Source organism: Neolamprologus multifasciatus, chromosome 1 (assembly GCF_963576455.1).
Source record: "Neolamprologus multifasciatus chromosome 1, fNeoMul1.2, whole genome shotgun sequence".
NCBI lineage: Eukaryota > Metazoa > Chordata > Actinopteri > Cichliformes > Cichlidae > Neolamprologus > Neolamprologus multifasciatus.
The window spans coordinates 13,160,608-13,179,033 of NC_140439.1; the positions used below are offsets into that span (position 1 = coordinate 13,160,608).

Consider the following 18,426-nt stretch of genomic DNA (forward strand, 5'->3'; position numbering starts at 1 on the left):
GCATGACTTCCACACAGATCCCATCTATTGTAATTAGCTATACATCAACATGGAGGATGCTGCAGGAAGCATGTCAACAACATAGGTGCTCAGAAGATCCTCAGAAGAGGATTCCTCTGAGTGATCCCCTACCGTTTTCTCTACTGTCACTACAAAAAAAAGGGATTTTTGCTATTCAATAAAGTTATTGACAGCCATTGGATGGAGTGCTTTACTATCCATTGTGCGAGGAGAATGAATCCTCTTTAATTTGCCTACAGCACTTGGCAACCATCAGCAGGTCAAAGTTTTCACTTATCCGATAAAACATCTCCGCACTTACTAAATGGGTTGGCACAATTTTGGTAACAAACAGTGATGCATGATATAGCCCACAGATTTCGGCCTGACTTTCCCTCTGGAGACACCAGCTGAGTGATGTTTGTGGTTTTCAGTGACAGGTCTCTACTTGATTAACCATCACATTCTGTGTCGTCACTCGTGTTTCCTGTCGTCGGCTCCAAAAAAATTTGTCAAGTACTTTATCTAATCCCAGAAAGCTGATTGTGTTCATCATCTTGGTGGGAGAAATGTTTTGTCACTCATCCAAGTGAGTGAGACTGAAGAAGTCACTTGGATGAGTGATTAAACGTTTCTCCCACTGTAAACACGACGTCCAGGTGAACATGATCAAGCTTTCTGGGATTTCCTTACCTGGATGATTGAGCATGCATCAAGATATTTTACATAACACCTAAATATTGCAAAACTATTAACAGTTTTTGTGTTTGGGCTAACAAGGAAGTGTTAACAAGGTAAACTGGATGTTGAACACAGTAAAAATGACACATTCTTGGTATTAGCAAGTTAACCCTCTGAGGTCTAAGTCATCACAACCCAAACAAGCAAAAGGAATGTTTTTTAATAAGTTGTTCTCCCAGTTTTAGCAATTACAGAACAAAGAAAATAATCATTCTAAATGACAAACATCAAAATCTATTCTCATTTGTTCCTCAAATAGCTCTGCTTTGTCTTTCTCCAAACTATAGCATTAGGGTAAGAATTGGGTCATCATTACAAGCTACACCTCAGCAATACCCTCTCAGGTGTGGCGTCAGACTTGAACTTAGCTCCGAGCACTCGATCACACAGCGTGACAACACCCAGATCATCTGAAGAATTATTAGTTGAAATTCAATCAAACGGGCTGCCTAGGAAAGCGGATGTGTAAATTCACGTCTGCGTCAGGAGGATTTAGAACAATCCCGGTGACCTTTTGGGTTTTAAGCTAAAGGATTATTAGGTCAAAAACAGTTGTTTTACTTTCCAAAACCCCTCTCACATCAGCAACAGTTACACTTTGTGAAGTGACCGCTGTCTCTGCAGAACTCTGAATCTGTCAAGCCGAGATGGTTGATGTGAAGATTTAACATTCTCCCTCTTTGCTTATATTTACCCCTCAGTCTTTTGTGAGGTTATTATACATCTATGTACAAGTAATATTGTTATTATTTTGTTTAAGCAAAGCAAAGTAAAAAAAAAACCCAGAACAATTACATCTAAAGGCAGACTGTCTCTTGTCACACATCCAAAAACTGACCACGAATATTAAATGCCTCTTTTGTAATGTGAATGCTGTTGGACTGGAACCATCAAAGCTTCTCACAGTATCAGTCCAACTTCATTTGTATAACACTTGATTTATTCAGCAGTACAAAAAACAAAACAAAACACTTTAATGTTGACTTGGCTCATGTGCCTGTGTGGGCGTTTTCCTATGCAGTGTACGCTCCACACAGCTAAGTCTTTCCAGGGGAAGAGATAAGGTGGACGTTAAGGCCACCCATGGCTTGTCATTTAAGGACAGTGGGTAGTGAATTAATTCGTAGTGCACATTTTAATAGGTATACGCCAGCGACAAGAGTGACCTATGAGACATTAGAGCTCATACTTTAGGGAGGAAATAAAATGGATACAGCATACATTCGGTTTATTGATAAGCTGCTTCCTCTCCTTGCAAAACGAAATGGAAACAAGGTGAAAACATCACCGTGAAGGTCCAGAAAATACTGAATGAATATAGAATGGACGGCAGCACGACACTGCAACTGAGGCTCGTTGGAGTCTGCATGCAAAGAAACCTCGGCAATAAGTGAGTTTGGGAGTGTAAATTTAATAGGCAGGTGCGTGCGTCCGCGTGCACGAGACTATGTGTGTTTGCGTGAGGTGAGAGAGGGGGTGGGGGGGGAGGATAGTAATGCTGCTCTCTCTGCACCGAAACTGCGTCTCTTTCGTCGCTGCGTTGCAGAGCGCACCACCATTCCATCGCTGTCCACGCGATTCTCAGCCTACACAGCAACCAGTGCATACATTATAACGGTCCACGTTCACGACAATGTTGCACAACAACATCCACAATTCAAGAAGAAAAAAAGCCTTCACTCATGAACCCGTGGTAAGACATCATTCCCAACACATACCAAAAATTAAATCAAATCAAATCCTACGAGATAACGAGCGAAAAACCTCGTAGCCCATCCACCGTTTAAACCACGCGAAGGTTTACCTGCAGATGCGATGTGACGCCTGTACGAGGTGAGAAAGCTCAATCTGTGAAGCACGGAGCATCATGCCCATGAAAATGATGATGTGGGAAGACGAAGAAACATCATGTGGAGCGACAGGAGATGGAGGAGGGGGGAAACCCGGGCCTGTGCGTCGTGACACGATCAAATGTCCTACTCACTCAGTCTTTGGACGGACGGGAGACCGAATCCGCAGGCATAACGCCGATGACGGGGTGTCAATGTACCGTCAACAGTTCTTCAGAGGCTCCGCGTTCATAGCCTCAGCATCAGCTGGTTATAGCAGCAAAATCGTCATTCCTCTGAGCGACGCTGCGCACAGCCAATAGAAACACGGACGTCTGCGCGTTCCAGCAGTGGTTTAAGATCCACAGCGAGTCGAGATAAAATAAAACTTTGGGATGGAAATGCAGTCCAGCTCACTGTTTGCTGAGCGTTTGATAAGCCCGGTGATCGTCTCCTTCCAGCAGCACGCAGATTTTTACACTGTTAATTACTGCTGCTGCCTCCCTCCCCTCCCCTTTGGTCAACCCATGTTGTGTCACTGATTAAAAATCTTCCTGCAGCTCCTCTCCACTCGCTCTCACCTACACCTCCCCTCCACCAATGCACTAATTGGCGAAATCGGTGTGAATCCACTGGACTCACGGACACTGCATCGACCTGCTTCGTAATGAGAGCAGGTGTTAGAAAGATGGTGCACATTAAATGCTGCATTATTTTGTTTGTGTGTGACCCCCCCCCCCTCACACACACACACACACACACACACACACACACACCTCCCTCTGGTCTCGGTTTGACCTTCTCGAGTTCATTTTGGCAGGTGTGATTTATCTTTTCTGAGGTAATGTGTTTAACGTGTTCATAAGATAAATATTTTTTTTCAGTTTCCGTCCAGCAGCCATGAGGTGGAGAATAGTTTATGGAGAAAGAGAAATGCCATTAAGGCGTGTCTTTATGTAAATACTGTAGCAAATATCAGCAAATACAGGCTAAATGTACTTTAAAAAATTACTTACCTTTTTGTCTGAGCAACATTTGTTATACTAAAAGTTAATGACTTATAAACCCCAGTTGTCCTTTTTCAGACTGAGAGCTCTACCTGTGCCTGTATTGGATCATTTTGTCTGCCAGTGCATCACAGCGTGTGAGGTGATTGTTTATTAAAATCTAAACCTATTAAAGTAATTCCCAATGCAACAAGATACCACAATAATTATAGCACAAGGCTTGAGATTATTTCTAAATTTATGTCAAAGAAAAAGATATTACAATAAACTATTAAACTAAAACAAACAAACAGGTTTCTCTGTACTGTAATGTCTAAACTAAATCTGAATACATAATAGCATCCAGGTAAATGGACAGCTCATTTCATTTGCTACACAAAGAAGTAAAAGTGCAAACATGAAATCAATTTTAAATGCCAGCCCTGCAGTTTGCTACAGCAGCACCTTATATGTTGGTTTAACACATTACTTTGTTTTAGCACATTATGACTGGATTAGTAACCCCAGTCATTAACATGGGCTTCATTACTGTGGAGAAAGATGACATTTGAATTACTTTGTTGCTTGATATGTGACAAAGTGTCAGTTTCAAACAGCACAGTTTTATAAACGTTTTAATGGACAGTAGCCAACTGACTATTACGTTACGTGTTGTGTGGTGTCATTTGGTTGGTGAATGTGCATAACCATTTTACAAAGGAAAAAAAAACACTTTGCCACTTGGATTTCATACCACAATTACTATGAGAGAGAAAAGTAATTACTGTTCATATACTGAGATTTGAAAGAGTTTGTTTTCTGCCACATTGTCACAACTGGATAAGGATCTTAACTTATAAACTACTGCCATGTGACAATATTTCTAGACTATTATGTAGCTATCTTTTAAATCTGTAGCTGTCTTACATAACTAATGCATTTAACTGAAATACTGTACACAAAACATACTTGAGGAACCTTAGTTGAGTATTTCTGTTACTCTATACTACTGTGGATGTTTATTCCATTACATTTCAGGTGGAAACAGTTCATTCATTACTCCTATATAGTATGGTGCTGTTATAGTCACTGAATAAATAAATGGAGAAAGAGAAAAAAAAGGGGAAAATATACCAGAATTAACCCAAAAGGCGTTTTTATACCCATGAAATTAAAAAAGCAAAACAAAAAAGTGACAAATGTTCAATTAGCATTATTAGAAATACTTTTCACACACAAAAAAATACAACATACAAAATGTTACCTAATTATATTGGTTACAATCAATTAAAATGCAATTTTAGAAAACTGAACTGTTTGAAACAGACACGTTGTTACAACTGAAGTGACAAAGCAAACAAAATGAACTCCTTCTCAACCAGCCATGATTATATCAGCTTTGATAATATACCACAAATCACATCATTGTCATTTGCTGATTTTACTATTTAAAATGCATGATTTTCGCGAAAGCGCATCTATAGTTTTACATTAATAAATTATTCAAAATTCAAAATTGTACATTTTGAATGTAACTGCTCTGTTGTTACTGTAACACAGATTACGTGTCTGTTTTTTCAGTTAATTTAATTTATTGATTAAAAACATTTTTTAATTATTAACACAGCTTACCTTCCGTCACTTACATTGCATGTCATCTCTATTCTCATCACCCCCTGTGTGATAATTAGCATGCCACAATAACAAAAATACACATAAAGAAAAAAATTTTCGTTTCCACGTGACATGCTGTTTAATATAAATACCCAACATGAATCAATACTTTCTTAATATAAGGCCTAATTAATATTTCCCCTGCTCTAACCTGGTTATTTTTTAACCTCCTGTGCAAGAAGAAAAAAAAAAGAAAAAAATGAATTACAGCACTGCGCGGTGGACATGCGCGAAGCTGCAGCGAATATGGCGGCTTGCATCTGATAGAAAGTGAGGAGTCTCGCATCAAAATACCCAGTTGACACGGTTGGTACGGCTCATCCCTCTTTATTAGTCTCGTGTGTTGTTTTGTTTTCCGTGCTGCGGTCAAAAGCGCTCAGCTTTCCTACTATTAGCGCACGCAGTGTCGGAGAGCGGAGCGTGTTTATACTGTAGTCTGTGCAGACGGGCAGCTCGGTGCTGCCTACAGTAGCTACATAGAACTCTGCAGCTTTCCCTTTGCTTTCTGTTTACTGGACGAATGCAGAGGATTGCTCTGCAACTGAGGAGGAAAAGAAAAACACCCGTTTAGCGCGATCCTGCAGCCTTGTAGTAACACCACTGTGGATACAGTGTATCGTTAGCAGTGTTTAGCCCGTGTGAGGAGCACTGTCCCGCCCACTAAATGTGACCATAACCCAAATGAAAATGCGTCACAGACTTTTCTTCACATTTAAATTTCTACCTTCACCTTATTTAACTTCCTCCCTCCTCACAGGCTGCAAATTTAAAAAAAGAGCAATGCACGTTTATTTATTTTTTTATTTATTGTTTCCTCTAAACCTGCATGCTGTTCCATTTCAAAGCTTTTATGCGACTCATCTTTAGTTCTGGTGCTGCGAAAACAGTTTGACTTGGAAAAAAAAGAAGAAAATAAATATTTTGCTGTTAAAGTTATGGGGTCCGAAAGGATATCCCAAGTTATGATCGCGGAGGTGACGCCCTGCAGCGGCTCACACACCCCTCAGCCTCCCAGCAGCAGTAACGTGATCCCTTCACCGTCCTGTCTCCCAACTGTCCTGCCGCACAGAGGAAACACCAGGCCAGTCCGAGAGCGTGGTTTCAAATCCGGTTTTGGAAGCTCGTCTCACTCTTGGAACATTTTATTGAAGAAAAAAAAGCGAAGACAGTAATGTAGCGTAAATAAACATCCATCATAATTAAAAAAACAAGTTATTGTTCAACAGTTGAGTAAAGGTGTTATTATGTTATCTAATAATCAGCAAGTCACCTTCCCCCATTTGGTCGTTGAGAGTCAGTTGCGTGGAGCAACCGTCTTCATTCTTCATAATTTCTCACTTTATTTTTTTTCTGTTTGTCTCTGAAATGCAGTTAAAACTGAAATAATGAAAACCATTCAAAACTACGAGATGCTCAGTTTACAGTTAAGAACGTGCAGCGTTACTGTACTGCACTGTAATCCACTATGTTTTTGCTCTCACGTTTATTTCTCTTCTTTATCTTTTGTGATGCTTAAAATTTTATTTAAAAAATAAAAGTAAAATAATAATAAGAACCCAAACCTTTACGCCACATTACTCTTTGGTTTTAAACTTTTTGTTTGTTTGTTTTTTTTAGCATTTTTTCCACATTTTCACTCCCAAACTAAAAAGAACAACAAAATTATTAATAATAAAAAAAGAACTTAGATTAATTATTAATAGAAATAAACAAGGTATCTTTGACTCTTAATTAAGAGTCAGAAAAAGCTTTTGGGGGAAGATGACTGAGATTTGTTTTATTGGCCGCCTTTATCTTTGATCAAGAAACAAAACAAACTTTCTGTGTTCCTCTGTTATTGCTTTACTAGCTTTCTTCCACAACTGGAAATCCTAATAATTTAGTGACCAGTGAACATAACACAGTCAAAAATCAGTTTGTAGTATAAGAAAGATTTTTTTTTTAAAAATTTAAACATGTGTGCCTTATAAAAAAAATAAAAATAAAATCAGTGACAAACACTTTGACAGCTCCTGTTGAGTGAGAGTTACAGCTTTTTCACGTCTTCTCACTGTTCCGTTGTGTGAACGTCGCACTAATCCCAGATCAGTGGCTGCATGAGTGGAATTGGAGATTGTAAAAATTAAGTGCTTCCTGGTCTGCGGGGCAGTTTTGTCTGACCCTCTTGAGGAAGGCGGACAAACCAATGCAAACACTGAACCGGTCTGGAGCTGGAATCCTTTTCATGTCTGCCAGCAGACGTCCCACTTCCACACGTCTTAATGGCTTTTTATGGCAGCTTGGAATCTTTATGGCTTCTTCTGACTCAGTGGGATTCATTGCGGGGGGGGGTTAGAGAGAGGGGGGTTTCAGAGGGAGGGTCGGCCACAATACATTGCAGATGCTAAAACTTTGAAGCACAAAGAAAGGAGACATTGTGAGGCTTCTGAAGACATCTTAACCTTTGGATTTGTGGATTTAATTTGTATTTTTGTCTCTTTTGTGTGCTGTGGATTATTCTTTTTTCTTCTCTTCAGTTTGAGCTGTAGCTATGTACAGAATTTGCATGGAGTGGCACTGCGCTGACGTTTTTCTTAAAATTGATCCTCGGTTTTGGTCCAGATTCGGAGCTTAAGCAGTGTGGTAACAGTTTGATTTTCTTGAAAATTAATAATGGTTGAAAAGCTGCTAGCAGATGAGTTCACATGGAACTGAACTAGTTAAAATGAGTGGTAGTGAGCATTTGTTGGACATGTTTTAGTTACCTCTTTGCCTCTGCTTGAAGTTCATTATTTGTTTTGCACAATGAACAGCTCTTGTGCATCCCCTACGACCCCTGAAATTTAAATGTGGAAAGTTTAGGTAAATTACAGGTCACAATTAGAAAAATAACACAGAGGGCTTTGAGAAATGGCTGATTTTCATCCTATAAAATGACTAAAACATGTTAATCCAGCTCTGTCAGTACTTCCCTAACTTGTCTGTATTGTGCCACAAGTGGCACTCAAACAAGTGTGGACGCTATGTTTGGTAGATACTATTTTTAGCCATGTTTGGATTCAATTGGTTGTAGAAGCACTTGACTCAAAGTAATGGTTACAAATGGTCGCCTGGTGCAAAAGCACGGCTCACTATGCTTTTAGGTAATTCAAAATAACAGTAGTAAGTTAGTAGGCTTTGGCTACACAGTTGGATAGAGTCATTTTTCATTTTTGGTCTTTTTCCCTGAGATTTGTTGAGAGTGAGCAAAATATCACAGCATTTTTGAAAAAGGTCAAGCAGACTTATATGCGAAGCAATTTTAAACAACGAGGTAAATGGGTGCACTTTACAGATGACAGAAAAGGCAAAAGACGACTTAAAAAGACATTTCAACAAGATTTAGACGAAACAGAGTGCAAGATAAAATAAAACAGACTAAACAGGAAATTACACATTAGAGTGGACTACTACACGGACAGAAAATTTAATAAAAAAAGCTTTTTTTCCCCCAGTTTGTAATTCGTAGAAACTGAATGTTGCCTTGCGGTGTATAGTTTTAATCTTGTGGACAGCAAACAGACATGTTCCAGACAATCTGAGAGGTCTGGACATTTCATAATGTAGCAGCAGATCTGAAATGTAATTTAGCTCTAAACTATTTAGTGCTTTATAAAGCTGCAGTAGTATTCCAAAGTAAATTCTCCAACATGGACGCGTAAATCTTCTGGAAACTAGAGGAACGTCAGCTTTCTAAGTGGAAAAAAAAGTGGACACATTTTTAAAATAAGTTTATAATCTGTTAATGTTGTTATGTGGGCTTAGTACAGAGTATTTTCCATTTAATTATCTGAAATAATCAAATTTCTAATGTTGTCGTAAGTATAAGTTTATGTTACATGAAAACCCTCAACGGAAATTGCTTGCGCTATTAAGTGGTTACATTTGATCTCTACTGAGATGAACTCTTTTGACTGTGTTATTTCTAGCATCTGTTTGGGTAGCTGCCTGCCTGACTTGACCCGAAGAAGCACAGTCATCATGGGCCGAACGCCACACAGAGGTAAGCCTGCACAGTGCCTTTGTGCCAATTTGATCCAAAAACCCCAAACAAGAAGGTACATCCCAAAACGATCAAAATCCTCGCTGATTTTCTTTTGTTTTTTCTTTCTTTTGTTTTTTTTTTAAACAAAGACACGATTGGAGTCTTTTATGTTTGGTATGTTTGAGGTAGTTTGAGAACTGTTACAATGCCTTCATTCTCACAGTAATTAAAGTCTGTATATCAGAAACTCCATAATTCTGATGAGCCGTTCAATCACCGCTTTGATTTCAGATCAAAAGGAGGAGAAGAAGGAGAGACGGAGCAGCATCACAGCAGGCTCTGCTCTCGACAAGTCTAATGGTTAGCTGTGCAGATCTCTGCCTTGTCACTCCTCTTTGTTAACCCTCTCATTATCAGTCTAATTTAAAACGTTTTTTTTTATTAATCCAGCCACTGCAGTGTCACCACTTCCACAGTTAGTAACTCATTATCTCTTTTTTTAGTAAGTTTCCGGGGTAGGTTAACAAAAGCACCCCTGCTTTTCTAACAGCATTACTCACATTCTTTTATGTATTTGTGACATCCTGCGCAGACTAAGCTTTACTTTGCTTTTATAAATATAAAGTGGGGATTGCTTCTTTTCCTTTCACTTAAATTAGCCTTAGTGTTATTACAAGGGTTTTTTTGTTGATTGGTTTTATTTTAACACGTGATTTTTTTTACACTTTTTTGACCCGTTCTGTTTCTGACTGATCTGTGTTTTGTTTCCGTCCTCTGTGCCAGAACCGTTCAGCTGGGAGGAATATCTGAGAGAAACGTCCTCCACTGCAGCGTCACCCTCTTGCTTCAAACAGGTACTTGATCATTAAGAAGCTTTTTTAAGATGCCATATCATTAATTTCCCTTTTCAGCATATTGCTTCTTTCCTGGCACAAAAACATTCTGTGATGATTTCAGACAAAAGAGGTACTTCCTGATTGGTTTATTTAAAAAAAAAAAAAAATATAGTATTTGTTTACAAGAAACATTTCAGTCAACACGGTTGTTGTGAGTGGAGTTTGTTTCATATACAATGATCCACAGTGTTGTGAAGTAAGCATAGGCATTAATATGGAGTTGGTCCCTGTTTGCAGAGTTTCCACTCTTCTGGCTTTCTACAAGATTTTGGAGTGTTTTGTGGGAACTTTGTGCCATTCATCCAAAAGAGCATTTTTGAGGTCAGACACTGATGTTTGGCAAAAGGGCCTGGCTGTTCTAGTTCATCCCAAAGGTGTTTGATGCGGTTAAGGTCAGGGTCATTCAAGTTCTTCCAAACCAAACTTCAACCGATGCCTTTAAAGGCCTTTGTTTGTGCAAATGGGGCTCAGTCATACTGGAAAAGAAAAGGGCCTTCTCCAGACTGTTCCCACAAAGTTAAAAGTATAGAATTGTTCGAAATGTAATGTTAAGGTGCCGTATGCATGACAAGTGAATTGGTTTCCAGTAAAGAGCTGAATTTTGCACAACTCCCATTTTTATGAGCTTTACCCCACTGGTTTAAGAATTTTTCAGCTTTATGTCATCAGTTTAAATTGTTAGAAAATTAATAAAAAGTTATCAAAATCTAATAAGTAAAATTCTGAGAAAAATGAAAAACTAGTCAAGTATTACATCTCGAAAGTAACCTTCCAGACATAACTGTAAGAAAAACCTTGACTGGCTCCCAAACATATGAGCACAATTTGTAATGAGAACCGTAATAGTTAATTCTGGCTTTTTACCTTAAATATTTCCTCAGTTTGTAACATTTGTTATCCTTTTTGAAAGTTTTCTGTGTGTTTTTCCTCAGCTGTCAGTAAATACATCCATAATTAAAAAGACATCACAGTTACAAACATTACATGCATTAATATCAAAGAGCGCTGTGGCAGCAGCAGCAACGTCACTGAGGATCAAAACACCACAATCTACATGCAACACACAATCCATATCACCTGGATTTGTGCAACAGGATTGTTCCTGAGCCCTCTGCCCCTCATTTCTTTGTATTCTGGACCTGACACAGAGCCTGAGAGATGGACTTGAGCCTTCAGATGATCCAATGGCTGTTAAGCCATTCTTAATATAGGGAAACAGGGAGAAGGTATGCCAAACTACTCATGAAGTGGACTGAAAATCAGTGGCAACAGTCTCATTTACAGCATGTACAGACGAGTTCAGCAGAGAGGTACAACAATGAGTGTTTCAGTCATCAGTCATGGATTGCCTTACCCAGAGAACAGAACAAAAGGCAGCCAACATCCAACGAAGAGCTTTCAAGAAACCCGGAGACCTATTCCTGAAGACGACTTAAAGAAATGACAAGCTGCCTGAGTGAGTTCAGGCTGTACTGAAGAATAAAGGTGGTCATACCAATTATTTACTTTCCAGCTTGGTAGAATTGTAAAAGCTCAGTTTTTGTCTTATATACTGTGTTTCCATTTGTGTGTGTGCACATGTTTCAAAAAATTGCTACACCTCTTTCCCGTTTTCCGGGAAAAATAAAAGAAATGGAAGTGGCTCAAGACTTTTGCACAGTACTGTATACTAAACGACATAAAGTGGTTCTCTGGCACCGCGTCAAATATAATCAGATGGGCTGAATACCACAGGCTGCGAAAGTCACAAAAAACTGAGACAGTTACTAACAACTGTTTTTCTTGTAGTTGTTATTGCCAGTACACATTCGAGAAACATTAGCAGACTCATCTTTCATGTTCTGTATTTGAAGCTGAGTGTACACACTACTCTAACGTCTATCACTGTATCGGCCCCTCGAACAAGGAGCGATGACTGAAGGTCTGTTGGTATCCCTCTGCAGTCCAGAGTCCCCCCCTCCAACGACTTCAAGGCAGGTATGAAACTTGAAGCACGGGACCCTCGCAACTCTAACTCCGTGTGCATCGCAACGGTGATGGGGATGATGGGCACTCGGCTACGCCTGCGTCTGGATGGCAGCGACAACACCAACGATTTCTGGCGGCTGGTCGACTCGTTGGACATCCAGCCAATAGGAACCTGCGAGAGGAACGGAGACATGCTGCAGCCGCCGCTCGGTGGGTGCCTTCCTGCTGTTACCGGGAACAATTTGGATTATTAAGACTTCCATGTAACGTTCAGTGTTTGTTTGTAAATTGAAATATCTGAATGATTACAGTTCCTAGAAACTAAAAACTTACTCAAATATATTTAACAAAATATGATAAGCATGTACATAATGCATTGAAAACATAACATTATGATCGGTATTATTTGGTTTTAGAGCATACACAAAATAATTTTGTACTTAATTTGCCTAATTGAACTCTCCCAGTGACTGTATGTTGGAAAAGGGTGTATGTTATGTTGTATGTGTGTTTCGACTTGAAATAGTAGGAAAAGCACAAGTGTTCCTTGAAAATGTTTTCGTCTTTAAGTGCAGTTTGGTGACATTGAGTCCTATTCTAAAATAAACAGAACAAAAATATCCTGCACTTAAAGGTACTTCATCATATTTGTGGAAGAACCATGTAGAAATCCAGTGTGAACATAAAGAAGTCCTGGTCAGTAATTTGCAGCATTAACAATCAGGTTAAACTGAATTGTTTTGTGTACAGGTTTCAGGATGAATGCCTCCTCCTGGCCCATGTTTCTCTTACGGACGCTCAGCGGTGCAGAGATGGCCCCAGCTTCGGCTTTTAAGAAGGTAATAACAAAAAATAAGAGGGCAGCTATGTTTAGTGAAAATAATGTTTAAAAACTGGATAGAAATTTGTAATAGTAAACAGTTTTTTAGGGATTTTTTTTATATGTTCAAACAACAGCACGGCCTTTACTAAGTTAATTTTGTCCATTTTAATCACACAATGAAATCTTACTCTGTACGTGGGCTCCGTGGTTCACTTTCACCTTCTGCACAGTTTATCTGCCATTAAAATAAAGCTCCATTAGATTTGCAGGATTCATTTTATTTGCATGTATATTTACGTGTTTCTTTAGGAACCTGCCAGCCCTGCCAAAAACTACTTTCAGCCTGGTATGAAGCTAGAGGCAGTGGACAGGAAGAACCCTTACCTGATTTGTCCCGCCACAGTGGGTGAGGTCAGAGGTCAGGAGATTTTTGTCATGTTCGACGGCTGGCGAGGCGCCTTTGACTACTGGTGCCCCTTCGACTCCAGAGACATCTTTCCTGTCGGCTGGTGTGCCCTGACGAAACACAACCTGCAGCCACCCGGAAACTTCTGTGAGTGCTTCTTTGGTTCATATGTTTTTTTTCTCATGCATTTTTAGGGCTTTTTAAAAAGTCTGTTTATGTGAATAAACAGTTAAAATAAATAACTCGAGAATGAGGTGACATGGGATATTCAATCTGATACCATAAGTATATCTACTAAATCCTCTGATAAGTTTGAATGCCAGCGACCTCGACCTCGAGGTCAGAGGTTGATTTTCCTGAAAATCTTGTGAATGCGATAACTTTAGAACAAGGCTACGTAGGATTTTGAAATTGATACCATGGGTGTATCTACTAGGGGGGGGGGGGGGGGGGGGAGCTGACAGTTCACAGCGAGAAGGTCTTGGTTTCAAAGCCACTGGATCGCTGAAGCTTTCAGTGTCTTTGTGTCCCCTGGCTTCCCACCATAAATTGTCTCTCTGTGAATGGTCCTCAGATGGGCGGTTTCCAGATGTTTTGAACAGTCTCACAGTCTACTTACACTATATATATTTTTTGTGAAATTAAAAAAACAAAACAAAAACAAACTCAGGCAGAGGTTTGTTGTGTTCAGTCATTTTATCTTAGCAATGGGATTCATGTTATCTTGGAACAGAAGGTTCCTATGTGAGAAGTTTGGCTCAAATTTAATTACCAAGCCTTCTATTATTTATTCCTGGTTGGTAATCTTGGTCAGATCTCGGGCACTACACGTTTTGGCCTCTAGAGAGCAGCAGAGCATAAATGCTGCCGTGTGTCGGAGCTGTGGCATTACATTGAGATCAGAGTGGCAGAGATAACTGTGCGTGAAACATGGTTGTAAAAACCAAAGTATTGACCTAGTTGTTGTGTGCTTTCACTTCTCTTTAAATAGGCTTGAGGTTTTTACTTCGCTTAAATAGAGAGAAGAAGCACGAGTCTCGCTCTCGCCATTTTAAAGACAGACAGGCTTTGTCTTAAAATAGGAGTGCCTTATTTTTCTGTCAGAGCTTCAGTTTTTACTTTGCATCAGAAAACATTTGAAACTCTATCAGTCAGATTAGCGTCATATTCTCTTCATATTTCTGCTAACATTTTATTTATTTGTTAGTAAGAGATTCACTGTGTACAACAGAAACTGTACCCTGAATTTACATAGACGTGCAGAGGGACGCAAACAAGATTATCTTGAATAAAAAATCATCTGTGGCAAACTGTGAGGGTGCTAAGTTTGCAAATGTAACAGTGGAAGCATTTGCAACGAGTCGTTTACTTGATTAAGTGAAATTAACTGCGTTTATTCAGTTACTCAATTTGTTGTGGTGTGAATGTTTAGAGTGAGCTGGTCCGTCAGCTTCAGCTCTGTGAGGAATAGATGCATTTTGTGCTGATTGTATTACAGCTAATATACATTTCTGTGTGTGTGTGTCTTATTATTTATTCTCTCAAATGCTCAAATGTTGCAAACCATATAAGGGAATTATGAATTATGCCTTTTGTCCAGTGTCAGCATGGATAGACTGCAGTCCCGCTGCACTCCTGGTCGGATAAGCAGCAAGAAAATAAATGGACCTGTGCTATGTAGGCTACGTAGGATTTGTAGCCACAAGTTTGTAGATGTTGCCCCCGGTTAGGCTTTTATGGTAAAACAGTGAGGCTAACAGTAAAATAAACACAGACAAATGAACCAACGCAAACAGTCGGAAACAGTGACTAAAACAGGACAGGATATGAGAAGCACAATGACTGAAAACAGAAGTTAAGAACAATCACAAAAAAAACTTCTCCCTTCAGTGGGTTGATTATTTACATTAAGGATGTTACAGTGTTTTATATAATGATAAGGATATTCAGATACTTCACAAAAACAAACAACAAAACCTCATTTAAAGCAGTCCGATATTTATATTTCCTAATCTAGTAACTTCACACAAGCATTATGAGCAAAATGGTTTAAGTTAATTCATTATTAATCAGCTATTATTAGTTTTAATGAGCCAGTTGAAGTGAAGCTTTAGCCTCATATGGTGTGATTAAGTTGTAGTTAAAGTGTATTGAGATTATAAAAATAACTGAAATAAAATAAAATGTAAATACTCAGATTAAGTATCACTATCATGATGATGTTATTACCAGTAAATGATGTCATAATCACTGCTCCCTTTGTTGCTCATTTAGTTTTTATAACAGGTCAAATATTTCAAGATTGTTTCTTTGTCTGAAATCATATAGCAGGCGGTGCTTGCAGAGCCTTTTCACAATAATTATTTTAGTCAGCTCCAAGCATCAGGAGTTGGAAATAATGTATTAAACTGTAATAAATAAATATAAGAATGTAATCAATATAGTTTATGCAGCACCAGAAGCTTTTCAGACAATGGACTGTCTTGGTCCATAGTCAAGGTTGTTTAACAAAAGTGCAAAAAATCTATAAAGCTAACCAGTTTAGGAATGTCAAGGCTTCAGTTGTATTTGTTCTTTGTGTGTGCTGACTTGGCTCGGTTGGCGGGGTTATGACCCACCGCTCTGACCTCCACACAAAGTCTACAGAATTCCCTGAAGACTCAGCTTAAGCAGATTCCAGTTTCTGATCTTTTTATCATACATTAGCGCTGCTTTCCATAACTGCAGGCTGTTTTAATGTGCGGTAGCTCGGTCTGCTCTTTCCTCCTTCTTGCCCTTTTGAAGACGTGACAAAGTTGTGTGGCAGCTAGAGCAAAACGGCAATCATTTATTTTTTTTTCCACGGAGATACAGTTTTGGTCACGTACGCTCGGAAAGAACACATTTGAGTTTATAATCCTCTGAAACATTTTGTATGTGGGGGAACTTATTTGTCCTGTTTTGCTGAATTAAGTATGTACAATGAGACCTAATGCCTTAAATGCTAGTGCAGCGTATGTGGAGAAAATTGAGCTTATGTCTCTGGACACTGGACAGGAAAAATATCACAGTAGATGACAACATAAAGATCGTTAATGTTGAAGATCTTTATCAAAACATAATTTTGTTTGAATAATTATGTGTCTTTAATTGTCCACTTAAACTAAAGATCTATCTTGTGGATTTGTAGCTTTTTTTTTTTTTAATTTTTGTTGTTAATGAGTTTTCAGTACTTGTGTAGTCTTTATTCTTATTTAAAAAATGCTTTTTCAATTGCTGGGAGCTTTTTAGAAAGCTTGTTTGATTAAATCTGAAAACATTTGCATTTAATCCAGTACTGTAAGTCCCTGTGACATTTTTGCAAAGTAGACATGGCCACGAGATAGTGAGAGGCATAGACCAAAGTTTCAGACTGGTCTAATGATGTGGAAAGTTTGGCAAGAAATTCATCTGTTAAAATACTTTAAATATTTATAAATGCTTCGCCAACTATCTGAAGATTTGTCAAATGCGCGTGCTTGTGTGAAACATCTAAAGACAGAAAAACACCGTGCTGCTTCTTTAAGTACTGTGTCGTTTTTCTGTGGAGGCATGTGGGACAAAACAGTCCTAGTGTGAGTCTGTGGGAATTCAAGCTTCCGTTCCTATTATTAGTGTGAGGGCAGCACTGAGCTATTAACTATCAATCAGTGTGCATTATGTGCTAATTACACTCAGCAGTTACGTAGCATGTTTCCATGTGATTTTATCCAGTGCAAAATGCTCAGAGTTCAGCTGTTTAGTTTCTTTGGCTGCTATTTAGACACTTGCCATCCATCAAAATCACGTTGACGAATGGCTCTTGAGGTAGTCTGTTGACTCTGAAACTGGGGTTTCTAAACAAAGTTTAGCAGGTGTAATAAATATCAATCCTCCCCATGTTTGCTGTTAAGGTCATCAGCTCCTATCTAGCAGTTTCCTCGCCTTTAGCCAATTGTTGGTGTTCCCTGTTTGAAGAAGCTTGTGGTACTGAATAAAGCAAGAATCTTGATTAATAGGGAGGTGTGTGCATGTGTGTGTCTTTTTCTTTTTTGTCTTTTTGTGGGTCCTCTACATAACTGATGGATGACAACAGTTATGTGCCATGTCAGAGCATGTTTGCAGTCCTGGGGCAGGGAAGTTTGCAGCTTGTTTGTGTTTCTGTCCACTAAAAAGATATTAAATCCCACTGTAGCTCTGTGAATTACACTCAAGCTGGCAAAATATTAATCACTAATGGTGAGAAATGGCATTGTTACGTAACGTTCTCGATGTGAGTTTTCCACAGTCTTTATTTCTGGGGAAAGCCACCCCCTCATTTCTTCATAGTTTGCTACAAAAGTGTGAAATGGGCACAGCAATTTATTGAAATGTGTGTAGACGTTAATGAAAATACAGTATATAAGGCAAAAACAGCGTCTGTACAATTCTATATCTGCTTGAAATTCAATATTTGGTATGATCACCTTTATTGTCCAACTCTCTTAGGCAAGCTTGTCATTTCTTAGTCTTCAGGAATAGTTCTCCAGGTTTCTTGAAGGAGATTTCCAGACCTTTGATGCTCTTGGATGCCAGCTGCTTTTGCCAATCAGATGCTTTCCAGATGGTATTGAGTGGTGGATCAGAATCTGGTGGTGCTTGGCTGTGTGCGTAATTCTGTCAATTTTGTTAAGCTTTCCAATACCACAGGCTGAAATACAGAGCCACACCATGGCAGAACCATGGAATTACCATCAAATTTCAGATCTGCTGCAGATGATTTTCAGTCCAGTTCTTGTGTAATTTGGCATACCTCATTGTTTTCTCCCTGTTTCCTTTCTTTAATAACGGTTTCTTTGGCAGCCACTCTTGAAACCATTTCTGGACGGATCAACTGAAGAGCCAGAAGTCTTTGCTGGATTGTTTCCTATGTCTTAATGACATGACTTTCAAATATTGTTTATCTGCTGTAGGTAGTTTTTAGGCCTACCACATCTTCTTTTGTCCTATAATTGAACAGTTTCCTCAATTTTTTTAAGGACACACTGCACACCATGCTTAGATATGCAACATGTTCAGTCAAAATTTATTCGGGAATCACTTTGATTGCCCAAAAATGCTATT

At 38.9% G+C, this 18,426-nt stretch overlaps 2 protein-coding genes across 8 annotated transcripts in view; one reads left to right on the forward strand and one right to left on the reverse strand.

Annotated features, from left to right (window-relative positions):
- Window positions 1-3,196, reverse strand: part of cdkl5 (cyclin dependent kinase like 5) — a 41,718-nt gene extending 38,522 nt beyond the window's left edge. For 2 of the 5 annotated variants that reach the window (XM_085167472.1, XM_085167458.1), the window contains exon 1: window positions 2,546-3,196. The gene's annotated coding sequence lies outside the window, so the exon portion shown is untranslated. The remainder of the gene's footprint in view (window positions 1-2,545) is intronic. The other 3 variants (XM_085167464.1, XM_085167480.1, XM_085167489.1) reach the window with 3 other exon arrangements.
- Window positions 3,197-5,419: 2,223 nt separating this feature from the next.
- Window positions 5,420-18,426, forward strand: part of scml2 (Scm polycomb group protein like 2) — a 32,869-nt gene continuing 19,862 nt past the window's right edge. For 2 of the 3 annotated variants that reach the window (XM_085167519.1, XM_085167532.1), the window contains exons 1-7: window positions 5,420-5,536; window positions 9,178-9,251; window positions 9,525-9,593; window positions 10,017-10,087; window positions 12,073-12,307; window positions 12,848-12,936; window positions 13,230-13,473. In XM_085167519.1, the coding sequence (XP_085023645.1) occupies window positions 9,230-9,251; window positions 9,525-9,593; window positions 10,017-10,087; window positions 12,073-12,307; window positions 12,848-12,936; window positions 13,230-13,473 (730 nt within the window). In that variant the 5' untranslated portion in view covers window positions 5,420-5,536; window positions 9,178-9,229. Of the gene's footprint in view, window positions 5,541-9,177; window positions 9,252-9,524; window positions 9,594-10,016; window positions 10,088-12,072; window positions 12,308-12,847; window positions 12,937-13,229; window positions 13,474-18,426 lie in introns of all 3 variants that reach the window. The other variant, XM_085167527.1, reaches the window with a different exon arrangement.